The 24,729-nt window shown below is 37.9% G+C and overlaps 1 protein-coding gene across 1 annotated transcript in view; it reads left to right on the top strand.

Annotated features, from left to right (window-relative positions):
• Nucleotides 1–1,025: 1,025 nt before the first annotated feature.
• The window catches only part of SRFBP1 (serum response factor binding protein 1), a 112,790-nt gene continuing 89,086 nt past the window's right edge, over nt 1,026–24,729 (top strand). The window contains exon 1 of the mRNA XM_021009512.2: nt 1,026–1,300. Coding sequence (XP_020865171.1) covers nt 1,193–1,300 — 108 coding nt within the window. The 5' untranslated portion in view covers nt 1,026–1,192. The remainder of the gene's footprint in view (nt 1,301–24,729) is intronic.

Below are 24,729 nucleotides of genomic sequence, written 5' to 3'. Positions count from 1 at the left end.
ATTCCAAATTCACTTTCTCCTCCTGGTACTCCTCCCACCAATTCCACAACTGCACTGTATTTGGGGATGGAAAAGAAGTGTCAGAAAGTCTGGTTGACAAATTCTGTTCTTCACAGGCCTAACTTTATGAAACAAGAGAAGTCAAATTACCTAAAATCTTGAAAAAAAAAGTTCCATGTATGGCAGGTGACCTGGTAGTAAACCCGAGATAAGCTAACTCCTACTCCTGTTCCTTCCTGCTCCCCAGGGGCCCAAGTAGATTATAGATTTAGGGAAAGAAATAAGTTTAGTGGCCATATAAGAGGAGATGGAGGCACAGAGAAGTTAAGTGATTTGCCCAGGGTCACATACCTAGTAAGTGCCTGAGGAATGTCACGCCCCCCCTACTCCTTCCCCCCCCCCCAAGCTGTTGCTGCTCTGTCCTTGGCAAGTCTTAGCTCAGGCCTTTTTTTTAAAAAACACATTTGAACTAAAATGCTCCCCTACACGGGGGACCTCGGCGTCACCCAATCTCGCCCTATTCCCCAAATCTCTCTTTCTCAAATCCCAATTCCATTCCTCAAGTGAAAATGGGTATCCAGCAACCCTCCAGGCTTTTGCTTAAAGGCCCAAATCATTGGGCCGGTTAGGTGGCTCGGTGTATCCACTGAGCACCCGACCGGAAGTCAGGAAGACACAGTTGAAATTCGACCTCAAACACTTACTAGCGGTGTGACGTGACCCTGGGCATGTCACCTAACCCCATCTGCCTCAGTTTCCTTATCTGTAAAAATGAGCTGGAGAGGGAAATGGCAAACCACTCCAGAATCTTTGCCAAGAAAAAGATGGGGTCACGACGAGTCGGACATGACTGAAAAGACTCGACAACAAAATCATTTAAATGAAGTCAATTAACAGAAAAAACGGGGAAATCATGCAACACAACTTGTTAAAATCCTGCACACTTCATATACCAAATGAACCAGAGGAACCAGCCACGTCACCACACTGCGCCGGATGCTGCGCACCACAACCCCTAATTTCCGGTCTTTCCCGGAACCCTTTTTACCGGCTCGCTTAGGTCGGTCTGGAAATCACTAGGCTTGGGCCTAAAGAGCCTCCCTCCGTAGCCAGGAGGGCCCACTGCGCACGCGTGCTGGTGTCCCGTTGGGTTTTCCTGGGGAGCGTGTCGGGGCAGTGCCGGTGAAGCGGCATGTCAGCGGGAGACTCGGACTCCGCGCCATCGTCCGCAGCTGTGGCTGCGCCCGGGTCTGGGGGCTTCCCTATGGCTCAGACGGGAGTCCTAAACCTCAATAACGAGGTGAGTCCCGAGGGGCCGCGCTCATAGCGTGGTGGCCAGAACTGGCTCCTTTCTCGGGGGGGCCCGCGCCGTGCAGTGGGGGGCACAGGGTCTTTACCGAAGCTGATGTTTCTCAGTTTCCTGTTCTGTAAAATGAGGGCGCCGGACCAGATGATCTCCGAGGCCTTTTCCAGGTCTAGGCTCTTGCGAGCGGGAGCGGCCGGCGCGTTCTCTTTTCTCCCCGCATGCGGGGGGTTCCCCGGGTACCCCCAGTCTCGGGGCCGGGATGGGGAGGGGGCGCTGGGGGCCGTCCTTGGTCCTGGGAGCTCCGGGTACCTGGTGACCTAACCGGGAAAGAGGTGACTGCCTGGAAGCAGGAGGAGGAAGGGGCTGGAGTGGCCTGGAGACCGATGGGGAAAGGAATGAACTGCACCTGGCCCAGGTGATGTGTGATTGCCTCCATCCTTAAAGTATGCACCCCGATATTTCCGTCTGCACCCTTGCACGGCACTCCGCATGCTGGAGCTATCTGACTGTGCAAAACCCCTCGAGAAAGCCATATGCACTACATGACTCCTCTTCTCACTCGATTCTGAACCCTTTGCAGTCAGGATTAGGCTTCACATTCAACTGAAATCACCCTCTTCAAATTACTACGATCTCTTATTTTTACAGGGCTCTGTCTCCCTGGAGAGTTATCTGAAGCGACTTGCCCAAGGTCACGAAGCCATAGTGTCAGAGGCTGCTCTCTCAATCTTCTATGCCTTACTGCCTCTCCCCTAGGGTCTAAAAAATACAAATATTAACATAATATAGGTTATCGAACTGAATTTTTTAATGTAGTACTTTATGTGTCACTTTCGGCATAGGGAAATAATTTGACACTGGTGATAACTTCTCCCTCGATGCATATTTCTTGCTAAAAACGAAAAAAAAAGTTTTCCGTTCTTTGGGGGTGAGGGATAGAGAAATATTTAAACTGAAAAAGGAAAACCTATTGGGTGTGTAATTTTTAACACCGTAAATGTATGCCAAACAAAATAGACATGGTGTTTTCATTTGTTTAGCTCGGTAAAACATCATGGTCTGCTAAGGGATTTATTATCATAGCATCAAAGCTCTAGAGCTGGAAGTGACCTTAAAGCCATTTAGCCCAACCCCCTCATTTAACAGATGAGGAAACTGAGACATAGTGAAATGAGAAAAGAAGATATATGAGTAATACTTGTTCTCTTTGCAAACATTCTCTTAACACTGTTTACCATCATGCTGTTTCTCCCTCTTCAAGAATGTACAATGACCTATTGCAAACCTTTCTTTAATGCCTTCTATAAGAGCTCTTCATTCTACCTTTCCAGCTTTCTCCCTACCCATAGGTAACCCTCAGGATTATCTCCAGCCTGTTCTCCTGTCCCTCTATACTTCTTCACTTGGTGATCTCATCAGCTCCCATGGATTTAATTACAATTTCTTTGCTAGTGATTTTCAAGTCTACTTATACAACCCCAAACTCTTAGGTGACTTCCAGCCTCCCATTTCCACTTGCCTTTCAGACAACTTGAACTGGATGTCCAGAAGACACCTTAAACTCAACATGTCCAAAACTGAACTCATTTTTCACCGTAAACCCCAAGCCCCCCATTACTGTAGAGGGCAATGGCATCCTACCAGTCACTCAAACTCACAATCTGGGAGTCATCTGGTACTCCTCCCTATCTCTGCTCTGCCTGGCCCACCCCACCCCCCATCTAATCTGTTGCCAAGGCCTGTCAGTTTCACCTTTGTAACCTCTCTTCCTCTGACACTGCCACCTGTCTAGTGCAGGCCATCTATCACCTCACACCTGGACTATTGTAATAGCCTACTGATGGATCTGCCTGTCTCAAGTTTCTTCCCACTACAATCCATCCTCCATTCAGCCACTAAAGTGATTTTCCTAAAGTGCAGGTCCAACCATGTCACTCAGTAAACTTCTGTGGGTGTCAGTTACCTCCAGGATCAAATACAAGATGATCTGTTTAGCATTCAAACTCTTCGAACCTAGCCCTTCCTACTTTCCAGTCTTCTTACACTTTACTTCCTGACACCTATTCTTCAGTCCAGTGACACTGTCCTCCTGGCTGTTCCATTAACAAGACACTCCTCTAGGCACTGGCATTTTCTTTGGCTGTCCTTGCGTGAAACACTTTTCCCTCTTGTGCTCTGACTCCTGACCTCTCTGGCTTCCTTTAAGTCCCAGCTGAAATCCCTTCTTTTGTAGGAAGCATCCCCCAACCTCTCTGGATTCTAATGCCTTTCCTCTGTTAATCACTTCCTATTTATCTTGTATGTAGCTTGTTCTTATTTATTTGTTTGCATGGTATCTCCTCCTTTAGCTTGTAAGCTCCTTGAGGACAGTGACTGTATTTTGCCTTTTTTTGTATCCTCTGTGTTTAGCACAATGCCTGGCTTATAGAGGCACTTGATAAGTGTTCATTAATTGGTTGATTTTCTGCAATATACTACATGTTATATTCAAATGGATCCCTCATTGTATCTTTTACACAGTCAACTCATTTCTGTAACCCTTTACTGGTGCTATTTTATCTACCAGGAATACCTTTCCCAAACTTCTACTTAAATTAATTTTGTTCATCTTTCTAGGTCCATTTTGAAACATATGAGACATGATCCCTGTTCTAAGGGAATTTATACTCTAATTGGGGAGATAAAACATAAACATTAGAATATATATTTCTAATTGGAAGGGCCTGTAGACTTATTTAATCCAACACCCTCATTTTTCAGATGAGAAAATAGACACCCAGAAAACATCAGTGGCTTATCCAAGATCACACAAGGTAGTAACAGACCTGGGACATATACTAGACTAGTCTTTTACTTTGAATTCATTATTTTTTCCTGAAACTCTCTCTAAGTCATTGTAGTTTAGATCATAGAACATTAGAACTGGGAAAGGGCTTAGAAGTTATTTAGTCTATCCCCTTCAATTTGTATCTGGAAAAAATGAGACACAGGGCCATATTCTGATCAATACAAAATAATCATTTCTTAAGGGTTCACTAGATTAGCCAGGCATTGTGATAGGTGCTGAGGATACAGAGACAAAAATAAAAAATCCCTACTTCAAGGAGGCATGGCAGTGCAGGGTTGGAGCGGGGAGATCGGAGACAATATCTACAGAAATAAATACGTGCAAAACAAATACAAGGCAATGATTTTTATTATTGGCCACTACTCTGAAGTTGTGCCATTTTTGTTTATTTCCAATTTATTCATTCAGCACAGCTGGGGATAGGGCAGCTAGGTGGTACAGGGGATAGTGTTGAACTTGGAGTCAGGAAGAATTGACTTCAGATCATGACTTAGACATTAATTATGGGACCCCGGGCATTTGACCTCTATCAGCCTCAGTTTCCTCATCTTTACATGAAGATAAAATAGTATCTACCTCATAGGATTGTTCTGAGGATATAAGATATCAAAATGTTGTGTGTGCTTAAAAATGCTATATAAATAGCCTTAAAATGCTATATAAATGCCAGCTATAATTAGAAATCTGACTTCTGAATAAATGATATATTATCGTATTTAGAGAAATGAAAAACAGGGGTCATGAAAATCTGCATATAGTTTCTCAAACTCTTAACTTATAGATGTAGTCTTCTCTTCACCAAATTCCTTACCAGAAAATTAAAAACATAGCCATAACTCGCATATGCGGCTTTCGAAACACTTTCCTGTTAACCTGATAAGTAGTGCAATCATTATTACTTCTTGGTTACAAGAGAAGGTACAGAGAGTCAGAGAGGTAAAATGCCACCTGTGGTGGTTATTATTATGCATGCCTCCTTGAAGTAGGGATTATGTAATTAAACAATCATTAATTACCCCATACTGATTTTGAATTCTGATAGTGAAATCTTTTCCATTAGGACTTGATGCCTCTCTTTGCTCAAGGTAAGAGTTTAGTGTAAACCTAACTTCATTGAGCCACAGAATATCTGGACTTGAGCTTGGGGCTCTGCTACATAAATCTTTGTTGTTTGTTGTTGCTGTTGTTGTTGTTAGGCAATTGGAGTTAAGTGACTTGCCCAGGGTCACACAGCTAGTAAGTGTCAAGTGTTTGGTCTGAGGCTGGATTTGAACTCAGGTACTCCTGACTTCAGGGCCGGTGCTCTATCTACTGTGCCACCTAGCTGCCCTTCTGCTACATAAATCTCTATCTTAGAAAAAGCAATTCATCCTTGAGCACATAATTTAATGTTTCCGAGCCTCAATTTTCTCAACTGTAAGATATGGGGACTAGATGTTCCCCAAGGAAAGGTCCAGTGCCAAAATTTCATGATTTACCTCACAAAGGTAATAGATATTGTGCTTTGTTACCATAAACACTGTAAATCTTAAGTTGCTTTTACGTCTTATGATGCATGCTTTTACCAACTAATAAATATAAAAATTTCCTTTGGGCATATTGTAGTTTATCCTAAGTGAAGATGTTAATGATAAGTATAGAAACAGAAAACGGAACTGAAAAAAATGAAATTGAAATAACATTTAACAGTTATTTTACTTAATATATTCTTTTTTCCATTTGTGATGGTTTCTGGGCTGTTGGTGTTTCTACAAGATCATGAAATGAAAACTAGTTTTAGTTTAAAAAAAAGGGGGACCATTGAGGTTCCTATTCATGTATTAAATTTAAAACTCCTATGAACTGTTAAAACAGAAGAAACTCCAGGTCCAAAAAGAGGGACCTGGAATGAGCCAAAGTCCAATCACAGTTTACAAAGATTATAATTGCATTTATTGCCTAAGATAGAGCTTGTAAGCTTGAACTGTGAGATAGAGTCTACATCTGTTCAAAGCCCAGTAAGGGTAAGATACTTATACTTTTAAACAAAGGAAGGCAGGAAATTGGGCAGGTCTTAGAAAGGAATGAGGCCCCATTCCCTAGGGGAGGGGGAGATCCAGGAAATTGGAGGAGTGAGGAATTCCAGGTGTCAGAGCTGTAGTCCTTTAATACACAAATCAGAAGGCGTTCCTGGTGATAAGCAGGCTTGGCCGTTCAAGAAGTCTCCAAAAACCATAAAACAGGATGTGTTTGAGAGCCCCATAACCAACTGCCAGGGGAGTCTCTGAACATAAGCATGTCTCTTAAAGGTCTATAAACCTTCAAAAGTCTTAGGTTCTGCTTAAAAACCCATATGAGTTTAATTGGCTTCAGAGTTGCTGATTGTGCATGTCTAGCTGGGTTTACTCTGTCACTGAAAAGCAGTGTTGGTATGTCAAGCAACCTTGGGCATTAGAAGTCCTCCTGATTGTTTAGTGGTTGTGCTGTTTCATTGTCTGGTTCCCCTGTGAAAAAGGGAAGCTCTTGGTTATTTAATTGGTTAGTACAAGCATTACGAGCCCATGTTCACACATGTTAAGCAGCCTATACATTTTGCTTGTTTAACCTCAAGATTAACAACATCACAACTTTCATGTTGCCTTTTTATTTGCCTAGAAGAGTCTCTTAGGTTTTAATTTTTGATACAGTTGTCTTTTTGTTGTTGTATATGGTACAATGCCTGGCTTGTAAATAAATAACCCCATCTTTGATTACAACTCTGAGTAAGTGGAATGCTTTTGAGTGCCTCTTGTTTACTTCAGGGAAATAAAGAGTAAAAGAAAAAGGTTATCAACTTTTTATTCCCTCATGCAGCTTCTGGAGAAGACCCTAGTCATCTAAATTATTTTCCAAAAATATTCTTATGTTGTCAGATTTCAAGTGAAATTATTATTAATTATTAAATTTTTGTTAAACTGTATTTTGATTTTTTAAAAATTTACTTTTGTGTTTAGTTCTGGTTGTCACATTTTGTGAAGGACACCAGCAAGGTTGGAGTATTTCTAGAAGAGGACAGTATGGATTGGTAAAGGGTCTTGAGATTATAGCAGAGGAAGACTGGTTGAAGGAACTTGTGATATTTATCTTGGGGAAGAGAAAGCAGAGTTCTGATACTTGTCTTCAAATACTTGAATAGCATTCAAGCAGGGCAAATAATTGTGTTTAGCCAGACATTCAAGATTCTTCACAATTTTGAACCACCATGTCCTTTCAGCCTTATTTCACATTACTGTTTCCCTCCTTATAATCTGTGCCAAAACTGACTACTCGCATTTATGCCTCTTTGATTTCATGCCTCTCAGCCTTGCTCAAGCCCTTCCCAGTACTTGGAAGTCCCCATTTAACCACACCTACAAACATTTTTTTAAAAAAACTCATTTTTCAAGATCCGGTTTGAATGCCTTTCCCAATAACCTTCCCCATCTGGAAATAAACTTTCAGTGTTGTACCTCTTATGTATTATGCAGTTCTGAATTTTATTTTAATTATTCATTCAAGTGTTCTATTCCCCTAATAGAGTTCAAGCTGCATGTAGGCAGAGAGCTTGTCTTATTTAATCTTTATATTTTTCCCATGCTGTAACTCTTGTGTCTTCATTCCATTAAGAGAAACAGTTCTTGAACGTGTGTGTGTGTGTGTGTGTGTGTGTGTGTGTGATTGTGATGGTACACACTTTGGCAAGCCAAGGAAGCCTATGGAGACCTTTTCAGAGTAATGCTTTTAAGTGCATAAAGTAAAATACATAAAATTATAAAGGAAACCAATTATATTGAAATATACTTTTTTTTGGAAATACACTTATTAAAATATATTTTTTAAAACTTCACAAGCCAAAGGTAAGAACCTTTAATTTAGAGAATAGTAAGTAGTCATAGGAATACTTGCTAACAATGACATTGGGGAATTAATAGGAAAATACTGTATTTTTTTTCTATCCCTTCTCTTTTGAACAGCAGTGATTTGAAGGGCCAAGCAAGAGGAGTAACGAAAAGAAGTACTTTAAATCCATAGAAGTTACAAACTACCCATGAGGCTGATATCTTTATTGTTATTTGCAATTTGCTATGTTGGGACATCATAAATCCTCTTTATTTGCTAGGAGAAAATGAAGAGGAAAATGAAGTGACTTGCTCCATATAGTCTAAGATAAAATGGTACTGTAATTGTGATTATATAAGCCTAGCACATTAATAGATGCTTGTTTAAGTAACTGTAGGTGCTTATAGGTTAAAAAGTTCCCATGATTATCATTGGGCAAGTTTTCTACCTGGGACTTTAATGTTTTTTTCTGAAGTAGTGAGTATTATTTTGGAAAACTAGTTACTTTGGAATTACATTTTTAAATTTTGGCTGGGTGGCAGCACACATTCACCAACTGTTGTGCCTTAGCTAATTATTTTATCTTTTATTCCTCCAGGTATGATTTCACTTGTTTCTCTTCAGAAATATGAGTATAATACTTAACTAAGAATGCTTAAAATTACTAGCTAACATTTAAATAGTTATTGGATACACACAAGACTTTGCACATAGGAGGCACTTAATAAATTGTGGTTGAATAAATGAACTAATAACATTCTTGTGTCACTGTATAAATTAAATGTCCATAATTTTGAAAACTTATTATTAGAGTCACACCTAATCTTAAATCTCTTACTATCTCCCCTCCTACTCTCTTCCGTATTTTAGTCTTATTTCAGAAACTTGAACTGTTCGTGGCCTTGACACCAGTGGTTCCAAACTTTTTTAGTACCCTTTTGGTAACATCATTTTTATGAACTTCTACTCCTCCTACCATAATAGGGTGGTAATTGTATTATTAGTATCCTTTGATTAAGAAAATTCATAATGACAAATTTATCTTAAGTGCAGTTTTTATTTTAGATGAATTTATATTTTTTTGGTCATACTAGATATATGTACAATACATTTGAAGAATAATAGTATGGATATATGCAAAACATTTGGGCTACAAAAGGTATGCTTCCCTATCTTTGGATTTGTGATATGAAGCCTGAAGTTTGGAATTCACAGCCTTAGATTAATTGCCGTAAGAGTAAAGCAAGCTATCGTTAACTGTCTGTTACAGGAGAAAATAACACTGTCTGTGATTTAAGAGATGCATAGTTGTTACTGCTTTGTAGAAGTAAGCTAAGCTAAAATTCTGCTTTCAACTTCTGTGGGAGAAGGAGCAGAAGAAAAGGGACTTGCAGAATGAGCTGAATAGCAGCCAAGATACCCATAAATTCAGAGGAAACAAAATCCACAAAAAGAGCCTATAGGAAAACCCATGGCACAAATACCTAAAGTTTAGGCAGCAAACCACAGGAACTAGAAGACCTAAAGTTGAATGGAAGAAGAAGATTCAAATTTGAGCTTATAGTTTAAGACTTGTTAGGATGGATTGGACTATGGCTCTGGGTGGATAACTCTTACTCCAAAGAAAAAGAATAGGTAAAGGCATTTGGGGGACTGGCAGAATTTTATTTTTGGATACCTCTAATTGTGTTCTGCCATTATGCCCTACATAATAATCCTTCAAATACTTGAACACAGTTATAATGCCTGGTATTCCTCAAATCTTAACTTTTGCAGGTCAAACATTACCGTTTCCTTATTTTTTTGCTTGTTTTTTTGATTTGTTTGTTTGTTTTAAAGCTTTCCTTAACCTAGTTTCTTCCTACCTTTCCATTCTACTTGCTCCTTGCAACTCTTCTTTCCCCGATGTGTTTCCAGTGGTATTAGCCTCTTGGCTCTTGCTAGCAGTAAGCATTCCATTTCCTGACTCTAGTCATTTTCACTTGTCACCCATGCCTGGTACTCTTTCCCATATATTTCCTGCTTGCTAGTTTCCCAGGATTCCTTTAAATCTCAACTAAATTGGAACTTTTTGCAAGAAACTTCCCAATCCCCCTTAATTCTAATGCCTTCTCACTGTTCATTATCTCTATTTTGTGTGTGCGCGCGTGTGTGTGCGTGCGTGCGTGTGTGTGTGTGTGTGTGTGTGTGTGTGTGTTGTGTGTGTGTGTGTAGTTGTCTCCCATATTAAGGCAGTGCTTAGCATGGTGCCTGACACACATGGTAGGCATTTAGTAAATTGTTGCCTGGGTGCAGCTAGGCGGCACACTGGATAGAGCACTGGTCCTGGAGTTAGAAGGATGAGTTCAAATGCGGCCTCAGACATGTAACACTCGCTAAATCTGTGACTCTGGGCAAGTCATTTAACCCCACTTGCCACTCCAGGTAAGTAGATAGATAGATAGATAGATAGATAGATAGATAGATAGATAGATAGATAGATAGATAGATAGTTGCCTTTAACTTATTTTGTCTTCTGATCTTTAGGACATCTCATCTCTGAAAATTTGGGCTTTAGTCTACTTTTCCTTTTTAGGCGTGGAAAGCCTTTAAATAAAGTGCTTTTTCCAGTTATTCTAGCTAGTACTTCAGTGATAATGTGTGTCAATTCATTCTCAGGCATTGCTAATTTGGGATTCCTTTTACCAAGCAGAAAATTCTCTCTTCCTGTTTCTCCTCTTTTCCTTCAGTGTCTTTTGTTGTGCCTAAGGAACTATTCCAATTAGCAGAGCTTTTGCCTTGAGGTTAGGCTTCTGTGCTACTCCTTCCTGCTAAAGACATTTACCCTGCCATCTGCATTGAGTGGCTCTTTGGCTCTAGCAAAGGCATATGTTCTTCCTTTTTTACTTACATTTTAATATGGATTTACCTTTTTTTCCTTTAAAAATTTTAGACACAGTAGAAGTTAGTTTTAAACATATGGTGATGTCCTCATACTTATTTTCAGTTTGCATTAATGTATTTTTACTCAGAACTGACTGGCTCCTTTTAAGCTGGGAGAAGGTAAAGTCTTGTGAGATTTCTAGTCTTTTACACTTCTGTAATTAATTCAGTAAACACCTTATTGTGAATGGAAAACCACCACCTGGGATACAAAGACAAAAAACAAAATAGCTTCTGACCTCAAGGACGGCATTCTCCTAGGCAAATAAATATACTATATGCCCTCAGAGAAATTGAGGGGAGAGAATACTCCAGGAACTGAGGAAATCAGAAATGTTTGTGGAGGTAATAACCTAACAAATGGTGGCCCTTTCATCAAAAACTTAATTCCTTAGGCACATGAGGGAAGAGTTCATCTGTTTATTTTCATGAAATTTGATTTGTCAGAGGATTTAGCAGATAGGCTTCTTGAAGTGCAGGATTAAAATGAAGGATAGGAATTCTTTTTGAGTTTCCATTAAGCTAGATTTTCAGATATAATAAATTCTAGGTTAACTAAAATCTTTCCAAGAATGAGATGTATGTTTGTTTTAATAGGAGTGGTATAATTTTTCATTCTATTATTTACCCTCACAGAACTAAAGCGTTTGCATTTTTAACTGTTTTGGATAGAAATCTTTCTAAAATGCATCACAACCTTCCTGTCTTCAACAGAGTGTACTGAACATAATTTAACTTTTTCTCGATGACTCTCAGTTGCAGTGTAATCTCTGGCTATACAGTGTTCCCAAATGGCTAGTTTTTACTTTAGTTCTTCCATCTGTTTTCATATTTTTCTCTTTCCTTTCTATTATCAGTTTTCAGTTTTCCACATTGCCTTTGTACTATTTTTTGTCAATATACAGAATGCACACAGTCCTGTAAAGCTGCCTAAAAGTGAAATTTAGCAAATCTTTCCTTTCCGTTTTGCTTTTATAATTTGCTGTCACCTTGGAAACCAGATGAGCAAAATTGTTCAAATTGTGTATAATGTGAAAATGAATACATGATCCTAAGATTAGAAAATATTTCTTTGTTACATATATTTGGATTTTCATTTTCTCATAAGCTTTCTGTTTCTCCATTTTGTTCTAAATTGGTAAAGTTGCCAGAGAACTAAATTCCAGATGGGTGAAGTGTTTGTGGTTACTTTTAGGAAGTACAGGAATGCCCTGATTAACTTAAGTAAATTTTTTGTTAATAGGCTCTGGAACACTGCCAGAGGTAAATGATTAGATCTCTTCAGAGTCAGAGTTCTGTTGAAGAAAGAAACAAAAACTGATTAGATCTTTAAAACTAAAAGAAACCTTGAGATCACCTAACCCATCTTCCTTAGAAGAGAAAACTGGCATTAGAGAGCTATACTTTAGCTTTCTACAGTATATAGATCCATCCAATACTTTCCAGCTAGTAAGTGGAAGAACTGGCATTAGAACCCATACTTTTTGATTCCATATACTGTTGTCTTTTTGCAATTTAATAATCATCAATAAAGTACAAAGGTTGGTACAAAAATAATGATTGAAGATAGGAAATGAGTCACAGTACCAAGCATACTTAGCAAATAAAACAAAGTGCCATTATTTTCAATTACAAAATGAAAGTATATTGGAAAATAAGATTTTACGTATAGCTTTTCACTTTATGGGCAACTTTACAGTTCTCTGTATTCTGTATCTTGACAAGAATTGCAGTATATAATGCCTGAAAGGTACATATTGCAGAATATATTATATATTCTTTAAAAATGTAATACATTTAATATGGTACTTTGTATTATTACTATTATTCTGTACTCCATTCAGATACAGAACTGGGGTCCCAAAAAAGTCTCAGGCCAAAACGATAAGTTTAATTCAGTAAACTACAGTGAAATATTTAGGTAAAAGTAATCAAAGGGGTAAAGGGGTAAACATAGTTAAATGACATTTCATGTTTGTAAAACCTCTAGATTTTAGTGAATTAAAATTTACTTTTAGTTTAGTTTTATGATGTGGCAGCAAAAAAATGTTCATAGGACCATAGATTTAGAACTAGAATAAACCTTAAAGATCATCTAATCTTAAGCATTTCATTTTACTAATGAGGAAACTGAGGTCAGAGAGTTCATCAAAGTCACCCAGTTGGTGGCAGAGGTTATATTTGAACCCAGGTCCTTTGGTTATAAATCTAGTGCTCTTTCCATTGCATTACTGATCTTTGCCTGCATTTGTTCAATGTTAATATTCAAAATTAGGGAATTGTTAGGACCTGTGTATTTGGTTCTGCCCATGTCAAACCTCATTTAGAACAGCACTTCTTAAACTGTGGGTTGCAACCCCACGTGGGGTCAAGTAACTGAATGTGGGGGTGGTGAAAAATTTGGCAACAGTAAAAGGTTTCTGAATGCACAACAACCAAAAATTAATTCAGAATCGGATGGTAATGAATCCCAGGTGATTCTGGCCGTGCTTGCCCGTGTTGCATTGCGCAGCTTCACTGCAGCCTTGGTTCTGAACACACAACATGCACACTTTGCACTGTGCACTCTGTCACACCATGCACCGCCAGTGAACACTACCAGAAACACCTTGACTGATTCAAAACTATTGTATGTTATGAATTGCAATTGTACATACAAAATTGTTAAATGAATTTTGGCTTGGGATTAGGACAATTTCTGAAATGGCCCTAAACATACTTGTGCTATTTTGTACTAAGTGTTTATGCAAAGCAGCATTCTCAGCATTGATGGTTTTTATAATTTCATAATATCAAAGATTATAATATAATTATATGTCATATGTAATATAATTATATATAAACATATGATTTTATAATATCAAAATATCTATCACCTCTGAAAACTTTTGAAGATTACTCTGTCCTGAAGTACCAAATGTTCTACCAAGATTTAATTCTTTATGTAAAAATAAACAAGCACATCCATCTCATTAGTATGCAAATTTGCTTTGTTTTTAAATGGTACACTTTTACATCTACCAAAGAATTGTTTTAAATTAAATTTCTTTTTGATTTATTAGCAGTACTAAGCACATTGCACCTATATACCTGGGGTTCTGGGGTTGTGTAAAAATTTCTTGGCCGAAAAGGGGTCATGAGTGGAAAAAATTTAAGAAGCCCTGATTTAGAGGTCCATATTAAATTTGGGTTACATCTTAGGAGTGGAGAGAAATTGCCAAGGAGAAGCAAACCAAGATGATAACTGAAGAACAGTTAAAGAACTGAACATGTCTGTCGTTGGGGGAAGACTGAGGAAGAGACATTTTCACTGTAATTGAAAGAGACATTTACAACTCTTTTAGTATTTGGTCTTTAGTGAAGCCCAATAGGGAGCCAAGTTTTTGTTCAATATGAGGAAAAATATTAGAAGGGATTTCATATCGATAAGAAAATACAACTGTTTGAAATTGGAACTATTTCTCTTAATAGATAGTCATTTTCCATTAATGTATTTGTTTAAAGAGAAGCTGGTTCAGTACTGGTTGTTCATATAGCTCAGGTAGGTACTGGACCAGATGACCTCAAAAATCCCTTTCAACTTTAATATTCTGTGATTCTGAATACCAGTTCCCTTGATATGCATTTGCTGAACAGAAAATCCTGTTGGGAACAAAATTATGCAGATATTATGAACTTGTGAGTGCAGAAAGTTAAACATGACCACTATGCATATAGAATATGTTCTGATTAGGAAAAAAAAAGCATATGAGAAATAGAAAAAATAGAAACAACTTGTCGGGGGTAGGAAGGGTAACACCTCAGGAGAATCACTTGTTGAGGGTTTATGAAATGGCCAGAGGATTAGACTAAATGACTCAGGTGAGATGCTATGAATGTGAGAATATCTGTCTATATCCTTATGCATATTTAATTCCTAATCAAAATAATCACTTCATTTTAATAACTTAAGTGACATTTCTTTTTGTGTATCTTCACAACTCTGTCGACATAAGCAAGATAGCACATTTTTTAGAGTAGTTGGTTGTATTGATCTCTTTTAACTAGTCAGAGAAGAAAAAAAGAGCAAATATTATCTTTTTATAGCAGTAGTTCTTAAATTATGGTCCTGGGACCCCTGAGGGTCTCCAAGACCCTTTGAGAGAGTCCTTAAGATCATAACTATTTACATAATAATATTAATGTTATAATTTCTAATATGGTAAATCTGGATAGATACAACTTACATAAACAGGAGCTCTTTGAGGGGTTCTCAATTTTTAAGATTGTTAAGAGGTCATGAGACCCAGAAGTTTGAAAGGCTCTGTTCCTCTTGAGAACCCCTTTCTCTTGGTGGAAGAGACAAACAGAAGTTATACTTTTTCTCCTATGGGAGGTGGGAAGTGGCAGGGAATCAGGGAAGGTTTGTAAAAAGTTGTGCTTTGAAAGAAACTAGAAAGTCTTAAGTGACAGGGAAGAGTCAGTCCCTTCTAGACATGGTAGGTAGATTGAAATATATTTTTTATATCTCTGCTATCTTTCCATTAAGAATGGGGCAACTTGAGTTTGTTTTTGTTCTTTTACTGTCAAGATATGCTTTGAACGTGTGGGATATTATATAGATGAACACTTACTTTTTGACCGGCATTTTTTGAAAATTATTATTTTGAGATCTGTGAAATGACATGTAAACTTCACTTTTGCATTCACAGCCTTCTGAAACATGACAGTTTCTGGGAAGAAAATCGTTCAGTATGATTTCTGTCTAAAATTATTCAGATATTGAAGTATTGACATTCCCTTACTGATCATGTAAGTGTTCTAGTAAGAGTTCTTTAAAAGCATATAAAATTCCAGATTAGGCATCGCAAGACAGAATTCTGAGAATAAATATTTCTAGGAACCTTTCCAGTGCATTTAAAATTTCTAGAGTTGCCACATCATCATTTGTGCTGTATGAAATGCAAATCATGCAGTTTTTCTGCTGCAAAATACTAAAACAATCAAAAGTATAAAATATACAGGTGACTACCATAGATTTTTTTCTACTATTGTATTTTTAAGCCCCTAAACTGACTTCTTTCGAACTCAGAATAATTTATGTGTAAATGTGGTAGTAGGCCCCTTAGAAGCTAGTCAAATGCTCCCATAAATAAAACACCTGGTTCTTAGTTTTCGTGGTATATTATAATGAAGAAAACATATGCCCTAAGTTGTAGCATATTTTTAAGAACTGCAGTTTTGCCAATGCCTAAAAAAAAAGAAATGCAATTTCCCACTATGCTGATTTCTTTAAACTTTTTATGGAGGTTCTTCCCTCTGTTGTTCACATAATTTAGTAAGTTCTAAGGTATGTTGAATCCTCAATTGAAGTTAGATCTGTTTTTTAAAATTTATGGTTTTATTACTTAAGTGTAATGCACTAAATAAGAAATATTACAATATTCTGAACAAAAAAACCTGTCTTTCACAATAGAAAATGGTGTTACTGATAGTGTTGCTTTAAATATGACTAAATTATTGTTACATATGGTGTAGTCTTTCTACTTTATTCTTGTCCTTTATATATAGTACATTTATTGCAACAAAAATGTTAACATTAATCCCATCTGATTTAGTTCATATTCTTTCATCAAATCTTAGAGTTTAGTCAGCCAACTTTTATTAATGTGTTGCTGTATGTTAGGCACTGCAGAATGGGGTGGTGGTGGGAGCACAATGGGGAGGCATCACAGTCCACAGCTTTAGGGGTGGTTGTATTGGTGGTGGCAGTAGCAGTTTCCAGAGCTTTCAGACTGCAGAAGATGATGGGGGTGGGGTAGGGGTGAAGGGTTCAGACAGCTGGTTGGAAGTAGGTTGCATGGTACCCTTTTCCTGGTGCTGGCTTCAGGACCCCCTTGCATTGATCATACACAGTTGCAAGTCGAAGTCCCAGAGCCAAAAGGAGTAATAGTACTTGTGACTGCAAGGGAGGAGGGGCCCAGGTCATGATTCTAGGGCAGAGAGAGGAGTGCTTATGGTCACTCGGGAGAATTAGGACCCTAGTCTCAATTCCTAGACAATTTAGGAGGTTGGCAGGAAAGGCCTGTGTCACCAGGTTGGTGGTGGGCCCTAGGAGCATATTGTAGGAAGCGCAGGCTGCGCCTTGAGTGGTTGCTTTCGATTCGACAGCAGCTTTGGGAACTCAACCCACAGACTACCAATCGCAGCTACAGGAAAGTGGCAACCTGATCCCAGTCCCAAGGCCAGGAGGAGTGATAGCACTTGTGGCTTCAGGGGAATATGGTCCTTTCCTGGGTAAAGACCAGAACACAGGGCAGGAAAGCAGTGATCACACCTCTTCCTAGAGCATACCACTTCAGAAGCACCAAAAACCGAGACTCCAGAGCTAGCTCTGAAAATAGCAGCAAAATTGTCCTGAAGCTTGGGGCAGTGCCCTGTGACATTTAAAAGGCTTGAGAGACACCATTTCTGGGCAGTTAATCATTTTATTAATAACACTAGCATTTTAATATTTTTTTAAAAATGTCAGTTTCACTCATGCCAAAGACCCTCATGGCAGTGGGCTCAAGGCTTATATGTGGGTTTTCCAGAGGGTGATAAGCAACTCTTATTGGTTAACAGTGGGAGAGAGTGAATATACAATGAAGGGTTGAATGTGTTCTAATGAACTTCAGTTATGTCATTTACTTCTAAATTACCCCCATCCTTGGTCAGTCTAATCAAAGAAATTATCCCCACCCAAACCTGAGTAGAGCACAATGGGCTTAGATAAATTTCCTTGTAAGGTTGGGTGGGGTCTGACTCCCTATTGAGGAAAAATTAATTCAACTTCTGAGACTGAGTTTTGAAATGAAAACTTTAGAAAAAGGGGGGAACTCTGGATCTCCCAAAATCATTGCATATTAATCATTCTTCTCAGTCCCCTCACCCCAGAAGCAGAGCACAGCTTTCACATAAAGTTAAAAGTCAAGAAATAGGTCAGAGAAATGAGCAAATAACAACAAAACAGTGTGACCCTAGAAAGTTTCCATGGTGACAGGGAAGATCAAAACACAAACTTAGATGAAGATGACAAAGTCAAAACCAAAGGGGGGAAGATAGAGAATAATAGGGAAAATTATCTCATATAAAAGAGGCTTGAAAGGAAGAGCCTTTACAATGGAGGGGAAAGTGGGTAGGTGGTGGGCAATGCTTGAACCTTATTCTCATATGAATTAGTTCAAAGAGGTAGTTAACATACACATTCAGTTGGGTGTAGAAATCTTTCTTACCTACAGGGAAGTAGGAGGGGGAAGGCAACAGGAAAAGTGAAGGAAGGATGATGGAAGGGAAGTCGGTTTAAGGGAGGCAGAGGCCAGAAGCAAAACAAACTTTTGAGGAAGAACAGGGTAAAAAGAGAGAAAGATAAACAAGGGAAGAAATAAGATGAAGGGAAATACAGAGTTAATCATAACTGTGAATGTAAATAGAATGAACTCACCCATAAAGCAGAAGCAGATAGCAGAACAGATTGAAAGCCGGAATCCAACAGCATGTTGTTTACAAGAAACGTATTTAAAACAGAGAGCCACAGAGTAAAAATAAGGGGCTGAAGCAGAGTCTATTATGCTTCTTCTAAAGCAAGCCTGCACAACATACAGCCTGACCCATGGGCCTCTTGCAGCCCGCCAAAAGATTTTGGCAGCTGGTGAACAATGTAGGGTTGCCATTGCACACTCTCCTGTTTGTCTCCTGACCCGTGTAAACCAACCATCGTCAGTCTGTCTTTAGTCTAACCCATCTGCAGCCCAAAGAAGTTTAGCCTATTTTAATTTTGACTCCTACCTACTGCCGAGTTATGCAGTTCTGATCTAAAGTTAAAAAAAAAATGGGGGGTAGAAATGATGATCTCAGACAAAGCAAAAGCTAAAATAGGCCTGATTGAAAGGGATAAGCAGGGAATGGCTTGCTAAAAGGCTCCATAGGTAATGAATTATTATCATTACTAAACATATCTGCCAAATGACGTAGCATCCAAATTCTTAAATAAGTTACAGAAGGAAATAGAAGCTACATTAGTGGAGGATCTCAAATTTCCCCTTTCAGAACTAGTTAAATCTAACCATGACATTAAAAAGAAAGAAGTTAAGGAGATAAATAGAATTTTAGAAAAGTTAAATACGATGAACTTCTGGAGGAAATTGAATTGGAATATATCTTTTATCAGCTGTACATGACACCTTCACAAAAATTGACCGTGTATTGGGACATGAAAACCTCACAACCAAGTGCAAAAAAGCAAAAACATTAAATATATCCCTTTCAGACCATAATGCAATAAAAAGTATATTCAATAAAGGGCCATGGAAACATAGATTAAAATTTAATTGGAAACTAAATAATCTAGTTGTAAAGATTGACTAGATCAAAGAACAAATCATTTAAAAAAAATTTTATTAAAGAAAATGACAGTGCAGTAAGACAACATGCCAAAATTTATCAGTTGCAGCCAAGGAAATATTTAGGGGAAATTTTGTATCTCTAAATGCATACATCAACAAATATAGAAAGAGTAGATCAATGTATGCAACTAAAAAAAACCTTGAAAAAGAACAGATTAGAAATAGCCAGTTAAATACCTAATTGAAAATTCTGAAAATCAAAGGAGAGATAAATAAAATTTGAAGAAAACCACTGGACTAGAAAGCACAGAACTATATGGAGCTTTCTTTAAAATAAGTAGTATATATCTAAAACTATCGTGCGGTATTTGTAATGGGAATAAACTAGAAGCCTTTCCCATAAAATCAGGCGTAAAAAGCAAGAATGTTCATTATCACCGCTAATATTCAGTATTGTTCTAGAAATACTAGCTATAGCAATAAGAGAAGGAAAAGAAATTTAAGGAATTAGAATGGTCAGTGAGGAAACAAAACTATCCCTCTTGGATGATATGATGGTATACTTAGAAAATCCTAGAGAATCAACTGAAAAACTAACTGAAATAATTAACAACTTCAGCAAAATTGCAGGATATAAAATAAACCCAACAAATCACCAGCTTTTCTGTTACCAACAAAAACATTCATTTTTTAAAATTTTGACTTCCACTTTCTCTCCCTCCGTCCCTCACCTTCCCCTTTTTTGAGAAGGCAAGCAGTCTGATATAGGTTATTGTAAGGTCCAGAGTTCCCCTGGTGTGGAACCCTGTACTTCCCCCATAACCGTGGGATGTTCTTTTGATACCAAAGGAAGAGGCCAAGTATCTCCAGATTGATTATAGGTAGTTGTTTAATTGATCATTATGAATACTTAAAAACAGGCAGTCTTCCATATGGGGCAGCAACCAGACAGTTCAATGGATCTCCATCAAAGAACCCCCAAAATCCCTGTGGTAATTATAGGGGAAAAAAAGGGAGGAGGAGCTAGAGAGTGCATCACTACTGATTGGGGGATATTTTCAGTTTTCTGCTTATGAGCTTGGGCATTAAGCCAATGTTATGCCAGAACATAAGTTTGTGTATTGATCATGTACCAGTCATATATGGGGCATGCTATTCTTGTTATGGCTTTCATAGGTCATGGTGTCTAAGTTTTGACTCAGTCTCTAAATTACGATGCATTATCTAAGTTATGATTTTTAACAGGTCACCATGTTTGGGCTTCCACCTTTCATAGAGTTTTAAGTTTTTATTATTACAGTATTTTATGTTTTTTTCCCAGTAGGGTCCCCACAATTATGCATGTGCAGTGACGAAAAACATTTCCATGTTAGTCCTATTGCAAAAGAAAACAAAGACAAAAAAATATAAAAATATTCATTGTATAATATTGTTGTTACTGTGTACAGTATTTTTCTGGTTCTGCTCATTTCACTTCCATGAATTCATGTAAGTCTTCTCAGGCTTTTCTGAAAGAATCCTGCTTAACATTTCTTATAGCACAATAGTATTCCATCAATGTGAGATGTGCAGATCTAGAGACATCTCCATCCCAAATGTTCAAATGGATTTTTTGTGTCTGAACTGTCGTGGTAGCTATATGTATATAGACAAAGAGATAGACCTAAGAGATGGGGTGGTAGGAGAATAAGAAGTGTAATTGGCGAGACTTGGCTGCTGAATATATGTGAGAGTGAGGAGTGAAGAATCTCTCTAAGATTATGAATCTAGGATTCCTTAGAAAGGATGTGGGGCCCATCATCTGATCATCTGACTATTTTTCTCCCATCTCATATTGCATTTGCCTCCAAGCCTCATCTCCAACCATTGGGAAGAGGAGTGGTGCCCTATACTGAATGATGAGCTTTCTCACACTTGGTCATACTTTTCACATCTCAGTGACTCTGAACCATTGTATATCATCCATTGCAAAGGCACAGGGACAGAAGATAGAGTCATGTTTAAGACAGAAGGCTACTTTGTATAGTAGATTGTGATAAACAAAGTAATAATATATGATGAGGCTGTAAGTGCAGGTTGTAAAGAGCTTTAAAAATCAAATAGAGGAGTTTATTTTTTATCCTATAGCCAATAGGGAGTCACTGGAGTATATTGAGTAGGAGAGTGACATGGACCAATCTGTGATGAAGGAAAAACATTTTGGCAGCTTTGTGGGAGGGATTAGGTAGAGAGAGAGACTTAAGGGACAGAGATTGTTTAGGAAGCTATCATTCCAGAATGGGGGAGAATTAATGAAGGCCTAAGTACATGAGTAGAGGGAACCAGATGAGAGAGACAAGGAAGTAGAAATAGCAATATTTAGCAATTGATTGAATATATGAGATGAGGAAAAATAAGGTATTTAGGACAATATTCAGGTTACTAACCTGGGAAAGTGGAAGAGTAGTTGGTTACCTTCGACAGAAATAGGGAAGTTTGGAGAAGGTATGAGTTTGGGGAGAGGAGGGAGTAATTAGTTCATTTTTGGATACATAGAATTTGAAATGTCTTGACATCCACTTTGAAAATGTCCAATAAATAATGGATGAAATGGAACTGAAGCACAAAGAGATTGGAACTACAAATATAGATCTATAGATCTGTGAATCATGTCCATTTAGAACTAACTGATTAGCTTACCAAGAAAGGTGAAAAATAATAGTGCCCAAGACATATATTCTTTGGGAAACATAATATCGATAATGAGTTAGCAAAGTAGACTAATGAGGAACAGTCAGACAGGTAGAAGAGGGAGAACCAGAAGATGATATTGTCTTAAAAACCCAGAGAAGAGTAAATATCTAGTAAAAGAGGGTAGTCAGCCATGTCAGATAAAGCAGATAGGTGGAGAATAATGAAGACTGAAAAGAGACCATCAGGTTTGGCAGTTAAGTGATTGCTAGTACCAACATTACAGGTGCAGTATTATAAAGTTTACAAAATACTTGAGGTGTCTAGAGTATATCAATGTAGCTGTGATATGTAGATTTCTGAAGGGAAAAAAAGTTTTTACATCTTATTTTTACATGTTGGTTATGCCTTTAAGTATATTTCAGCTGCCTTATTTTGTTCCCACCACTTAAACATAATCATGAAAATAGTACAAACTAAGAAATAATTCTTGTTATGCAATAAAATACATGATGAAGTTCCTTTATCCACTAATGACATAATGCAATGCTTCTTAAATCTTTCTCATAATTAGAATGTAACCGTGGATTAGCTGTATTAATGTCCAGTACAAATTATGTCTAGCTTGGTAAAGCAACGGGCTCTGTGAAGTGATACGTAACCAAAGAATCATGGATCTACAGTTGGAAGGTACCTGAGGCGCTGTCTATCGAGTCCTTCAGTCCTCCCTCCTTTTATTATACATGAGGAAACTGAGGCCCAAAGAAGTTAAGTGACTTGCCACATCTAGTGAGGTCACTCAGGAAGTAGCAAAGATATGAATGCCCAGATACTTGATGACTCTAGAACTAGCACTCTTTCCATCGTACCATAATGATTTCCCAATGGATTATTGAACTTGCAAAATAAAAAAGTGAAAATATAGCATTTGCTAATAATGTGTTTGAGTAATAATGCTTCACTTGGTGTTAAATTAGTATTTTATTAATGTTTTTTGCCTTTAGAAAAAGTCCACCAGGATTATAAAGCCTCCTATGAAATGCATTATTTACTTTTCCTTTGAACTTAAAGTTAATATAAATTGCTTTTTAGCAGATAAGACTACATAAACAGCTTATGTATAAAACAGAATTCCAAAGAAGCAGTTTGGGGGGCAGCAAGGTGGTGCAATGGACAAGAGTTCTGAGCCTGGAGTCAGGTAGACCTGAGTTCAAATATGACCTCAAACACTTCCTTAGGTGTGTGACCCTGCGCAAGTCACTTAACTCCTGTTTGCCTCAGTTTTCTCATCTGTAAAATGGGTATAATAATAGCATCTACTTTCTGTGGTTGTGAAGATCAAATGAGATAATAATTGTAAAGTGCTTAGCACAGTGCCTGGCGCATAGTAAAGTGCTGTGTAGATGTTGGCTAGTATTATTTAGAAAAGGCTACTTTAAGTGAGCAGAACCAGGAGAACACAGTAACAGCAACATTGTGTGATGACTAACTTTGATAGACTTAGCTCTTGTTAGCAAGGCAAGGTCTAAGACAATTCCAGAAGACTCATGATGGAAAATGCTGTCCACATCCAGAAAAAGAACTGTGAAGTCTGAATGCAGATCAGAGCATACTGTTTGCTCTTTTTTTGTTTGTTTCTTTGTCTTGCGTCCTCCCATTGGTTCTAATTCTTCTTTACAACATGAATAATGTGAAAATATGCTTAATATAAATGTATATGTAGAGCCTATATTAGATTACATGCTGTCTTTGGGTGGGGGAGGGAGGGAATGGGAGAAAATTTGGCACTTAAAATCTTATGAAAGTGAATGTCGAAAACTAAAAATAAATTAATATTAAAAAAAGAAAAAGCTACTTATACAGAATTATTTATGTGTTTGTTGGAGGATATTTTGATACCTTTTTAGTATAAAGGAAGTTTGTAAGTCACTGAAAAGCTATTTCATTTAAAATAGATGCTCTAGTTATTTGGGAGAAAATATCCTTTTATACATATATATACACACATATATATATGCACATATACATACATACATATATACACACATATATATGCACATATACACCCACACATATATATATGCACGTATATACATATATACACACATATATACACACATACACATACACACACATTATATATAATTTTGGAGGTTTTATACAACCTTCTATTAAGTCCATTCATTCTTGGTTAATGTGCTCCTTTTTCTTATGGGCAGGTGTAGTACTTGTGACTGTGGTAGTGTCTTGAGAATGAGGATAGAAGTAATGGTAGGGGACACTAGCTGCTCCTTTCACATAAGCTGCTGCTCTGTGAAGCAGACTGGGACTGGGTGGTTTCTCAGTCCTGAGAGTAGCAGTGGTTTTCGGAGCATGTCTTGGAGGGCCAGTAAAATAGAACCCTGCTATTGGGGTCATAATCCAGACTACTAATGGGGCAGCTAGGGCTAAAGCTTTAAGGGGCTGGGACCTTAAATAACATGCCCAACAGTCTTAGATAAATTGAGTGTTTTAGAGAAGTGTTTTATTGGACTCCTGAGTGGGTAATTCAGTGTGGGTGAGGCATATAAGCCTGTTGACCAGAGTAAAGGGATTAGGAATAGGACTAACATTTTGGAAAATAGGAGGCCTGAGACAACTATAGTAGCAAGAAAGAAGAGGCTTAGTTCATAGAAGGAATAACTGCAAACCTCAGGCTACATCTGGTTTCTTGGGGTCAGTGTTCTGCGTCTAGCTGGCCCTGCATTATAAGAGAAAAGATGCACGCAAAGCCACATCAGTGT

This window comes from Phascolarctos cinereus, unplaced genomic scaffold (assembly GCF_003287225.1).
Source record: "Phascolarctos cinereus isolate Bilbo 61053 unplaced genomic scaffold, phaCin_HiC Scaffold_4;HRSCAF=312, whole genome shotgun sequence".
Lineage (NCBI taxonomy): Eukaryota > Metazoa > Chordata > Mammalia > Diprotodontia > Phascolarctidae > Phascolarctos > Phascolarctos cinereus.
Note: the sequence above shows the minus strand (reverse complement) of the source record. Positions and strands in the feature narration are given on the sequence as shown.